This window comes from Rhipicephalus sanguineus, chromosome 10 (assembly GCF_013339695.2).
Source record: "Rhipicephalus sanguineus isolate Rsan-2018 chromosome 10, BIME_Rsan_1.4, whole genome shotgun sequence".
NCBI classification, from domain to species: Eukaryota; Metazoa; Arthropoda; class Arachnida; order Ixodida; family Ixodidae; genus Rhipicephalus; species Rhipicephalus sanguineus.
In genome coordinates, this window is record NC_051185.1 from 149586140 (window position 1) to 149598520 (window position 12381).

At 49.1% G+C, this 12381-nt stretch overlaps 1 protein-coding gene across 1 annotated transcript in view; it reads left to right on the top strand.

The window, feature by feature from the left end:
- The window catches only part of LOC119406816 (astacin-like metalloprotease toxin 5), a 33201-nt gene extending 23295 nt beyond the window's left edge, over positions 1 to 9906 (top strand). The window contains exons 4-6 of the mRNA XM_037673550.2: positions 1319 to 1433; positions 2361 to 2536; positions 9671 to 9906. Coding sequence (XP_037529478.1) covers positions 1319 to 1433; positions 2361 to 2536; positions 9671 to 9906 — 527 coding nt within the window. The remainder of the gene's footprint in view (positions 1 to 1318; positions 1434 to 2360; positions 2537 to 9670) is intronic.
- Positions 9907 to 12381: the final 2475 nt, after the last annotated feature.

Here is a 12381-nt window from a genome sequence, read left to right on the forward strand (position 1 = left end):
TCTGTCCCTGTATGAAACTGCGGGCGGAGTTTCGTGGTATAAGTGATCATTGTATATATCATAGTCATCACCTGACACCTGGAGTAGCAAGCCAGGCGAAAAACCAGGATAACCTCTCCGGGATTTCATTAAAGATTATTACCTATCTATCTTTCATATGCGAATGCATACGGTCTTCGAAGAGCTCAGAACGCGCTGCCGCATCTGGGCGCGTTCAGCTCGCGGCGGCAGAAATAACGAAAATTGCTCCACCGCATACGTTCACGGAATGCCATACGTTCAGCCATCTGAGGATACCTTTGTCGCGCTGGTATTCAGGAATTTCGGGCGAGCGAGGCATTGTCGATATATGGAGAAGCACTCAAGAGGGCACACGTTTATCATTTTTCTAGAGGCATGACATGACGAACCGACGAATTCGGAGCCGTAGGTGGTTACGTCACCCTGCATGACGCCCCACAAATGATGTACAGACCTTACACAAGCGCAAACACACGCCGATGGTACAAGAACAGAAGTTCGGAGTTCCGCCGGCGGGTTACCAGCCGCTTTGTACATATATGCATTGGTACATATATACATATGTAAGCCCACAAAAACGCACGCAAACAAGTGGTGGCGCTTTAGTGCAATGGTTATGGTGTTTGCTTGCGGTGAGTGTGGTCGCGAGTTCGATTCCTGTTTCGTGCGTACTTGTATGTAAATGTAATGTCTGTGCATTAATACATTGAGGTCCATTTTCTAGTATGTCGTAGTGATGAATAGTAGCAAAAATTGTCCTTGAAACGTTGATATAGTGCCTGAATTTTTCATTTTGCAACCGCTCTAGGGCCGCGTATAAAAGGAGGTTTAAAAGCTCTCGAAAGAAGCAGAAAAACTCCCAGTGCGCTCCGTTCAAGCCCCCTAAATGAGTTTAAGAGAAACACCAAAAGTACCTCCTAAAGACTCTGTTTGTTCCATCTAATCGCTCCCTCAACATAGAATGTAAATAAAACCTCCTTTCGAAGGGGGCTTTAGGATGCACGTTGCGCAACGAGCCCAAAACTCCCTAAAAGGCTCAAACCCGTTTGCCGTGCAGGTTCAACGCAATTACTTCATACAAAGATGGCGACATTTACTGTCCAGACACTCGCACCAGCAATTTTGCTGATGTGGGCCGACTATACATATTGCAGTGATCGTTTCTGAGAAATAAACTGGTTATAACTGAATGTAAGAAGTCGTGCTTTGAGCCTAATTGAGTCCATTTGGGCGGTACGTAGGTGGGAGTTGGGTGAACGAAAGAAAAATCACAATAACATGGCTCTTTCATCGGCAGATCGCTCCACGAAGAAGATTCTGAAGGTTATGGCCGACATCGAGTCTCAAACCTGCCTGCGGTTTGTGGCGCGCAGAAGACAAAAGAACTACGTGTCTATCACACGTGGGGATGGGTGAGCTGCCATTGTGCATATTTTCGTGACAATATTACGGTACGTATACTATAACGCGGTCTAGAAGGAAGCATTAGCAGACGCTGCTCATATACATGAAAAACACAGACGCACATACGTTTTACAAGGTTACTCCGGGATTCAGCCCCGGTGCCAACGCCTTTCCGGATCCCTCGCTCTACCATAGCAGTATCAGTCACTCTAGGTAATAGTTCCTCCTCCTTTTGCAGAGTTGAGATGCGATACTGTGTACTATGTCCCGAGTTTTCCGTTAAATGATTATCGCCTTGGTGTATCTGCAAGCCTCCTTGTTTGATTCGGATGCTATAGAACGACCGCGCACAAAGGCGTTGTTGCGGTGTTTCAGTGCCGTACCAGGACGTGTTTCTCGTCAACTGAGAAGTTCTCTTTTCCGAGAAATTTGTAGAGACTTTCTCGCAGCTTCGTGCTGCAAAATTATGCATGACAGTTTATCCCTTTATGCCTTTATGATGGTAACAATCCCACCTGCATTTGAATATATTGTTTATTCTGTACCAAGCTTCTTAACGTGGAAGTATACGTTTGACCCATGCGCCAGTCGTCACGTAAGGTGCCCTGTGCCCCGCCACGTGTAATTTTTCCAGTACACTTAATTGCAATTAGTGCCAGCTCTATGTGTGCCAGCTTCAATCAAATTTGCCTGGATGAAGATGACTTATGAAATGTCCAAACGTACATACGTGTGCGTTTGTGTGAATGTGTGCCAACACACGAGTACGCATGCGTGGGAATGGTGACGTTAAGGCGCGCGGTTGTAGATCATGCTGAGATATGCACGTTGGTTTTTCGGTGAGCCTTCCTGGCAGGGCCATGAAACAAAAGAACCCTGTGTCAATGTGAAGACGTGGTGAAGGCGGTAATACCTTTCCTCTACGCAACACACAGGTGCAATTCGATTGTTGGACGCGCGGGCGGCGCTCAGGAGGTGTCCTTGGGTACCCACTGCCTCTACCAGGGTACAATTGCACACGAGCTGATGCACGCGGCAGGCTTTGACCACGAACATTCGCGTTCCGACAGGGACGAATACATTGACGTCTTCACAAAGAACGTTGAACCAGGTAAGCACAGCGACACGGATTAAGATCGGGGGGACTCTTGCGTATTCTCCCTTGGGAAACACATGGCCCGCTGTTACAGAACAAAGCAAGATAAGCTGCTGTAAAGCTATAGTTAAAGGGCCCTTAAACAACCTCCGATAATTTATTTAGCATTCAAAGTAAACGCGAGCATCGATTTCAGAATGCCGTCACGATCAACAATGCCAAACGCGGCAGTGTTACGAGCCGCTGGCGCGCCACAATTTTCAAGATAAATACCTTGTCCTCTCCGGGCGCTTCGGTATACCCAGCGTTGTCACGACGTCACCATTCACGTCTGTTCCGGTCATCCACAAAAACTTATGGCAGCTTCACTACTGTGAAATCTGAGAAAGTGCGTAGCACCGGCACCCAGCGATTCCCGTTCGTAGAGTTCCCACTGCTCCGTTTAACAAAGCGTCGATGACGCCAATGTTTAAGGTAAGCATGTAGGGTTTCTCTGGCACGAGTAGAGTCTTGTTAGGGAGATTCGCAAACTCTGTGTGCGACATGTGCGCTACCTTTCGCTTTGCTTTACCGACTTCCTGCTTGTTACGGCAGTTGAGATACGTGTCATCTGCAGCGAATTCCGTCAAGCTGTCAGATGTAGCAACGCAGCGCCCGCCGCGCCCGCTAAGCGCAGGGAGACGGGCATTCGCTCGCTCGGTGAGGCGGTGGCGCTCTCTCTTGCACGTCACTGGAGTCAGTTGCCTGTTTCCGAAACGTTTTTAGCAATTTTAAGTGAATTACTGTGATTACTTCTTGGTTATTTCTGTTGATTATATTCTTTTAGACCTTGCTCGTTCACTTTAACCCGGTTTTTAGTATTGGTGGCCTTGCTATGGCCTGTATTGAACGCTTTACTGCGAGCGTGATCCCGCCACATATGTGTATGGATAGATGACAGGCCGGGCTCCTAAAGTGCTGCACACTTACAAGAATCTGTTTGTCTGTTCGCGGGTACGCTTGCTCGCCGCCCTTTCTCCTAACAAGGCGAGGAGGAGCGCTCAGCCAGGAGGAGAGGTGAGCCGATGAACGGAGCGTAGCGAAGGAAAGAGCGAATCGACCGAGGGCCTCTTTTCGATCATCGAATGCGTGTAATTCCGCTATTACGGCACCGTTCCAAAAAATTATCGCGGCTACGTGTTTGTTGAAGACTCGTGCACAACTGCAACACCACGAAGAAATTTCGACCTCTGTAGGGTAATAATAACTGTTCGGGTTTAACGTCACAAAACCACGACATGATTATGGGAGACGCCGTAGTAGAGGGCTCCGGCAATTTTGACCCCCTGGGGTTCTTAAACGTGCACCTACATCTTCGCCTCCATCGAAAATGCGGCCGCCGCGGCCGGGATTCGATCCCGCGACCTGTGGGTCAGCAGTCGAGCACCTTAACCACTAGACCACCGTGGTGGGTGAACTCTGCGGGCTTAAGGGCCACTTAAAGACAACGGAAGGGGCTCTTAAACCTCATATAGGTCAAAATTTAGTTGTGGTGTTGCAGTAGTTCAATTGTGCTCTTTCTTTCACTACGCTCCGTTCCTTCTGGCCGAGTGCTCCTCCTCGCCGTGTGAGCAGGAAGTGCGGCGAGCGCGCGTATTAACGAGCAAACAGGTTCTTTTGTGGATGACATGACCAGACGCAAATATTGATGCCACTGCCAACGTTGAGGAACTCGATGAGCGCGTTTACTTGAAATGTTAAGGAATTATCGGAGGTGGTTTAGGGGCCTTCGTTGCCATATTGGGCTATTAAAGGGATACGGAACGATAACTTTGCGGGCGGTGTTTTGTAGTAGAACAAGAGTTTAACTGCTAAAAATGACAAATACAACAAAGTGATTTGGAAAAAAAGGACGAGAAACATCTTTTTTTCAGCGATTTTCGGTTGTGCCGAGCGCCCTAACGGCCGCCGGTAGCAGCTGCAATACGTCATGACACCCCGCGCGCACGCGGCCGTATCAGCCGCGTGGGCCGCAGTGCCTGTTCATTGCCGTCGGCGCCACTGGCTTGCAGTTGTACGTCTTAAACGTCGGGCAAACTTATATCTTTGTATCACACATGCTTTCCCGCGGTCGGTCTTCGGTATTGAAGCGTTCATCGTGGCAGATGGAGACGTTTAGCTACTGCTGCGCTGAAGGCTGTCATAACAGGATCGTCGGTCGCGATACACCGTCGCATACGTTTCCTAGAGATGACAAGGGTAGACTTTGGATACGTGTTGCTCATTCATCAGGCCAAACCTGGACAGATGTAAAATTGACTTCATTTGCTAGCTCGGAACACTTCGTCGCTTCCCTTAGCTACGTCTAAAAAAAAGCCGAACTTCCCCGAAGGGGATCGTGAGTAAATGCGAATGCATTTGGTTGCACCCGATGAGTGTGCGAATAATTAATGAAGAGAGACGAGAGTGTGCACGCAAGCATTATTTATTCATACGTCAGCACCTGTTCGTGTTATCGTTGTACCTGACGGCCACAATCACCGCCTTGTGGTCGCTGAAGTGCACGGTCAAAGGGTCTTTGAGAAGCATACGCGCGGCAAAGACCAGATCAATGCAACTCCCGTGAATGGTAGTGGGGCACGTGTTGTCGGAGGCGGCAGAGAGACAATGCATAGAGTGCTTGGTCTGCATGTACTCCACCAGCCACTCGCCACTCTTCTTGCGCACGTCAACGTTGAAGTCGCCGACCAAGACAATGGGATCAGAGGGTTTGGAGCGCACACGCACACTTTCAATAGCCGCGTCCAGCTTCGCGGCAATGGCGTCCCGAGCGAGGTTGGGCGCGAGGTACACGGTCACCACAAAGACTAGTCTCCGGTGTAGGCAAGGGTGTACAAGTCCTTGTACGGAGACGCGTCTCGAACGGGAGACGTGGCAACGGCGTGCGATATCACTTCCCATACTCGCATCGCGGAGCGAGCTCCGCGATGCGAGCGCCCTCACCAGGTACACTCCTCCTCTCCCTTACCCTCCGCTGCTCCGCGATGCGAGCGCCATCACACGCCCGCGCGCTCCTCCTCCCCCTTACCCTCCGCCGCTCACTACCTGCTCCGGTTGCTAGGCGCGGCGCAGCTGTTGCTAGGGGCGAGGAGGAGCGCGCGCGGAGAGATCTGTGCGCACGCCGACCAGGGACGCACGACAACCCCCGACTAAGAAATGCATTCGCATTGAAAAAGGAACAGCAAAAGCGCGGGATGGTGGCGTCATCTAGCTGCAATTCAGGCAAGCGAGGCTTGCTTTCGAATATTCCGTGCTCTCCATCGTGACGAATCCAACTGATTTCGATTAATTCAACCCGCGAAGCGCTTGTGATAGCGTGGATGTGACAGTAGCCGCCGTATGCACATAGCTATGAAACGGCTGAGAAATTCCACACATGCGGTGCCTCGTCGCGCAAAAACGAACTGAGCAGAGGTCGAACGCCTACCGCACAGCTAAACACAAAGCGATGAACTGCTATGCCTCGAATCAGCCGTAATAACCGCCTTTCTGCCTCCACGAAGCTGATAAGACAACGCATTTTACATCCTCCGTAACATTAATTTATCCACTTTTGCCTCTGCACGCTGGACCATGTTGCTGGCCCGGAATGCTTGACTGGCACGTCTGCGGGCTCCTGCTCCTCTTCGTCGCTTGGCACAGGAGGCTCGTAACCGTAATTTCTTGGCCAGTTGAAGTGGTCCACATCATCAGAGGTGAATTCATCGCTGGTAGAGGGACCACGACATAAATGCATACTGTGCAGCTATGTGATGACAGCCGGCCGGCCGGCCGGCCGCTGTCACATGGAGTCATGACGTCATGGCTTCCAACTCGCGTTGGCCGAGTGGTTTGGCGCATGGTCACAAAAGCGTAGAAAATAAGATCACCCGCTGAATAGCTCGATAAGGGACTACTTTTCGATGTAATCGCGGAGTGAGAATTCAGTGTCAGCATTCTGGCAAAATTTTCAGATTTTGCTTCAGTATCCCTTTAAAAGGCATATCGGGGTGCATTCTGCCTGTTTTGGCGTAAAATATTTGATTTCGGGACAGGACTATATTTGGAATATTTATTACTATTCTGCAGTGGAACGTGGAACGTGTTTAGCCATAATAATAGCACTCCGCTGTTGTACAGGCATCGAGATTATTTAGGCTGTATAGCCTATCGCCTCCACGAATGCGTACTGTTTGTATGTGGCCCACAGCGCTAAGATCTTTGGATTGCAGCATATTCTCCTGTCAGACAAGCCGGGAGAGGAGTTCGCACGGCAGTACTTGCCGCACTTGCTTTGATTGTTTCGATTATCGGTGGGAGTGCTATCGTTACGGCTGCTGAAGACACATTTGTTGGTCCCTGCAGGCCTTTGCACCCCTCCCCCTTTTCTATGCACTGAAAAACCTACAAGAAAAAAATTCGGCCGATCCCACGTACCGGGGCAATTGATGTTATGCGAAGCATAACATAGATTGCGTAACTTTTACACCGTAATTTTTACAGCGTAATAATTACAGCGTGACTTTTACAGCGTAATTTTTTACATTGAGCGAAACGTTACGAAATGACGCTAAAGATATGTGCAAATAGTACACGCACACAGATATGTTGAAGAGTAGGACATGTGTTATATAACCAGTTGTTTACAGTTGCGCAACGATGCCGACAACAACATGGGTATTAACAACACCAGACGCTATAAGCTGATATGTAGTGCTTATACTTGTCCGTTATGACTGGAGAACGGCTGTGGAAGAATGTGTGGAAGGTGTTCTTGAGAGTTCGCAGGGAAGATGGATGGCGAGCGGAATGTCTGTTATTGTAACTGATGTGCGCAACACAGGCCTCGCCAATTCCGCTGCGAAGTGGGATGAGGCCTACATTGGAGTTGCGCATCGCCGTGTTCTTAAAAGTGCCCACGCCTCCGCAACCTGCGATGAAGGCGCTTCGCTGTGGACGACACAGTGGGCTCATCGCTCGAGGTTTCAGAAAGTGCTAACACGCCAGTTTCTATGAGCAGTGCGCCTTTTTCGAGGTCGTGCACATGCGCGTGCAGAAACTCGTACGTTGAGAGCGGCGAGCCTGAGGTGATGTTTGTGGTTGTGGCATCGAATGAAGGTGGTAGCCCGGTCCAATACAATGTCTAGAGGCCTGTTTACTTGCCGGGTCATGTCGTCGACAGACTGCATGTCGATAGAGCCGGCGGCACGTAGGGACCTGAAGGCACCTTTTGCTTTGGCTGAGTATAGGCCGTCGAGGCTGGTAGCCCTGGAAAGTGATACGTAGACCAACTTGAGCGGTTGGCGGTTACTGTATATCGTTGACTACCGGGCGTATGTGGCCCTTTGTGACTTACATATATTTATGGCATTTGCTTGCGCAAGGGGAAGCTGTGTCCTCTTACGCGAGATATTTTTCTGGGTATATCGTGGTTGCGGTGGATCGCATTACCACGGAGACCCATTTTAATCCTATTGAGGGGTGTGCGGTAGTGGTGTGCTTCGTCCTGGTTTGGACGATAATGCCTACCGTGGGCTTTGGAAATACAAGCCACAGTCGCACGAGGTTGTCGTGTTTGTCACGCTCGATGTATCAAAAGGGGCGCATGTTTTCACTAATGCGTCCATCGCTTACGTCGATGTTGGCCAGGATCATGTACGGCTTGCCGATGCTCAGGCATACTGAGCCCGGCAGTCCGACCATGTCGCTTGCGTTCATCTTGGACACCTTCGTCAGGGCATCCCTGCGTACCTGCTCGTTTTCATAGCCAGTTACGTTATCGCATGCGGGATGACATAACACGTTGTCCGCAGCGTCGAGGCAACGTGCGTTATAGCGGTCGACGTCCGCATTGCTGTAGCATAGCCGTATGCCGTCAGGGCACTTAGCGGCGGCTTCTTCGCGTGTCACAAAGCGGCTCTCAATCAATCTGACGTCATATTCGGTCAGCATAAGGCCATCGCCTAGCCTTATAAGAAATGAAGAGAACACTGCGTCATTCTTGCGGACCACGTAGATGAGTCGTTGGCTGTCAAGCATCTTCCAGGAGAGTTCTGCTTTCAGCTCCCTTACTTGCCTTACTTTTCAATATGTATGTTCGCGGTTACTGTGCTGATTGAGACTGCGAATAGCCTGTGGCACATACCCACATAACATGAACTGTGGTATGCGGGTATGTGCCACACGTGACTGAGGGAAAGGATTTCATGGCGTACGCGACAAGCGTTTTGCGTTATTCATGTAGTGAATCGTGTTCGTCACACACTGATCCCCTGCTATGCCAATTTTGGTTTATTACATGTTTTGGAGACGACCAGGAGAGCGCCGAGACGTAGATAGATAGATAAGATAGATAGATAGATAGATAGATAGATAGATAGATAGATAGATAGATAGATAGATAGATAGATAGATAGATAGATAGATAGATAGAAACGGTTAAAATGACCGATGTTCGCTAAGAAATGCTTCGCATTTAAACCAGACAACAGTAACTATCTCTTTTAACATATGTTTATTTAAAGCAGTAAAGACCTATATACATGCACGAATCGACAGTGACCGCGCATTTAATACAGCTGTAATCACAAAATTGTTGAATATCGCCCCGAAGAAACACATGTTTTTTCCAGATAGGCGGACGGATGGCATGCTGACGCATCGTGTGCTCAGTCCGCCCTCCTTCTCGGCTTCAGCCAAGTTCCGTATTAGTTTTCTTTATTTTCGACGGTTACATCTCTTTCCTCAAACTACGGCTGACATCCGCACGAGGTGGAGTGAGTTGCAAAAGGCGCCGTCCCGCGATTTGCGTACGTTACCGTCTAGGAACACAAGCAGAAACGTGTACAGGGGCCGTATTCTGAGACGATCATATTCTGCCACATTGTCTATAACTTTGTGTGACGCAGAATGTGGAGTGTCCTACGACTGCAGCGACTATTTGGCCGCCTTCCTCCAAGCAGGCGCAGTCAACGCCCACCGAAAGCGACATCATGGCGATATTTACTACTTAGAAAACGGCCCCGAACCGAAGTGTATGAAGACTTCCATCGCTGATACGCGCATAGACGCTTCATATCATTCCATTATCTTGACCTCGTTTTCTCATGCATGCCCAACCTTCTGTCGCAGAAAATGTGGAACAGTTCGAGAAGCTCGCGCCTTGGAAGAACAGGCTGCTGACACCCTTCGACATGGATTCGATCATGTTATACGGCTCGGCGACGTTTGCCCGAAAGCCAGGCCTGGTCACCATGCTGGCCAAGGACGGCGGCCGCCTCAAAGAAGTTTACCAGAAGCGGGGATTGAGCGCTAGCGATGTGCGCAGGATAAACATGCTGTATCAATGCAAAAATAAAAAGATTTAGCAGCTGCACTGTATCTTCTATAGCTTCTGTTTTAGGCGATGCGGCACGGTCAAGTCATAGAAGACAGAGGCTACGTCGCTCGAGCCGCAACTGCGAACTTTGAACCATAATGGCGTGGTGGTGCGCGCGCTATATTGACAGTCATCAGTAGACGGCTCGTCCCGTGATCTCATCGCTCACTTCGTGTTGAGACAACAGACGTTACGAAAATCGCTTCACTCCATGGAGCGGCCATATCCGCTTACACCAGTCTTTTGTAGAGTTACGCCAGGTCGGATGCAGAAGGGTTAGCTGCTAGCCTTTCCTCGCATAACATTCCAATTTCTCGCTCTCGCATCTTACAGGCCTACGTGCTAGATCTTACCTACGTGCTAGATGCCCTGCCCATGGCATCAACACCCACAAATGGGTGTTAATGGCACCTTAGTCTCTTGTTCTTGATTTTGATTATATGCCATTAAGACCCATTTGTTCCCTGACCCACTCTGCTGTATTTTTGTACCTTAAGGTTACACCTATTATTTTCCTTTCTACGGCTCGCTGCGTCGTCCTAAATTTAAGTTGAACCCTCTTCGTAAGCCTCCAGGTTCGTGCTCCGTGGGTAGGTACCGGTAAGATGCAGCTGTTGTATACCTTCCTCTTGAGGGATAGTGGTATGCTACCATTGATGATTTTGGAATGCTTGTGAAATGCGCTACATCCCATTCTTATTCTAGTTACCGTCAGTTTCATAGCTCGGCTCCACGGTCAGTACCTGTCCTAAGTAGAGCGGGTGTCCTTGAGTAGCTGTATTTTGTCGCAACTCATGTTGCGAAGGCACTTGCGCAGGCTCTGTTAGAGTAAAATATTGCCACGCCCGCTTTTTGTTTTATTTTGATGTATTCGGGTTTGACCAGCAAGGACAGTTAGCAACGCTCGACGCTGACCGCGCCGCAGTGTTCGAGAAGCTTCGCGATTGCACTAGATCGCTTTGTTAAGATTAGGACGCTAACGGTCTAGATTATTCCAGAGCTTGCGCGCAATCTTAAAAAAAGCGATCTACTACAATCACGAAGCTTCTCGAACACAGCGGCGCGGTCAGTGTCGAGCGTTGCTAACCGTTCTTGCTGGGCAAACCCGAATGCATCAAAATTAAACAAGAAGCGGGCGTGGCAATATCTTCTGACGAGGCGAATTGTGAGATTCCACGGACCAAAGGTGGGATGCGAAATTCTCGCAGTAAACGAGTAGGAAAATATATTGCAGCAGATTATCACGAGGTGACCATTCAAACGAAAAAGAACATTGCAGCAGATCAGTAACCATACTAACTCGTCGAGGTGAGACATGTTAAATGTGACAATTCGGGGACGGAAGGCCATGCCATCTAATTTCTCTGCACAGGAAAGTTAAATGCGAAGCATTTCTTAGCGAACCTCTGACACTTTGAACGTTTCTATCTACGTATCTATCTATCTATCTATCTACGTATCTATCTATCTAGCCGCCTACGTCTGGGTGCCCTCATGATCGCCTCCTTAACTTGGTGTAGCCCCAAAATTTGCAAGGGAGGGTAAGAGGATTTGACGAATATGAGTGCCGGGTCATCACATGAATAACGTTAAAATCCTGTCGCGTACGTCGTCAAACCCTTTCCACTAGACACGTGTTGCACATACCCGTTTACCACGGGCCGCGGTGTACGGGTATGCGCCACAGGTGATTGACAGTTTATATCTACTCAGGAACGGCGAGAACAGACATTGGTAACTTAAATGCTAGAGAGTTAAGGAAAACCAACATCGGCAGCGTTGACTCAACGAATGGAAAGAATGAAAATTAGGATCCCAGCCGGAATCGAACCCAAACATTCTGCGTGGCAATCAGGTATTCTACCACTGAGCCACGCCAGGTCTATAAACTGGTTTGGAAAAGCAGCCTACGCAGGCGTACTATCGGGGCAACGTCAATTGTGGCTGTGCTGCTGAGTATCTAATTTTACAAGAAAGCAATAAACACTACATGATACTCCTACGATGTGTACTCCTACGATACAGGCGTCATATCAGATGAACGTCTGTAGTTCCAGTGTTGGCTCCGCTTTTATAGCAGTCCAATAAACATTACAATTATATTCCTATGATTCAGCAAGATATATTGAAGCATTGCTCGACCCCGGAGGAATACTTAACGAAACTTACATATGATATCCACATCACCGCACCGTAAAGTGCACTTCGTCCACAAGAACGACGCAGTGTCCTCGTCAATTCTTACGAGGCTGGGCGATGGCCTCATGCTGACCGAGCATGATGCCAGATTAATTGACAGCCGCTTTGTAGACTAGGCTACGTACGTCACATACGCCCAGGTAGTCTACGAATATGACGAACACCATCCACTGATGTTGGTCTACGTAGCACTATCCAGGCCTACCAGCCTCGACGGCCTATACCTCACCAACACGAAGGGTGGCTTCAGGTTTCCGACATGTCG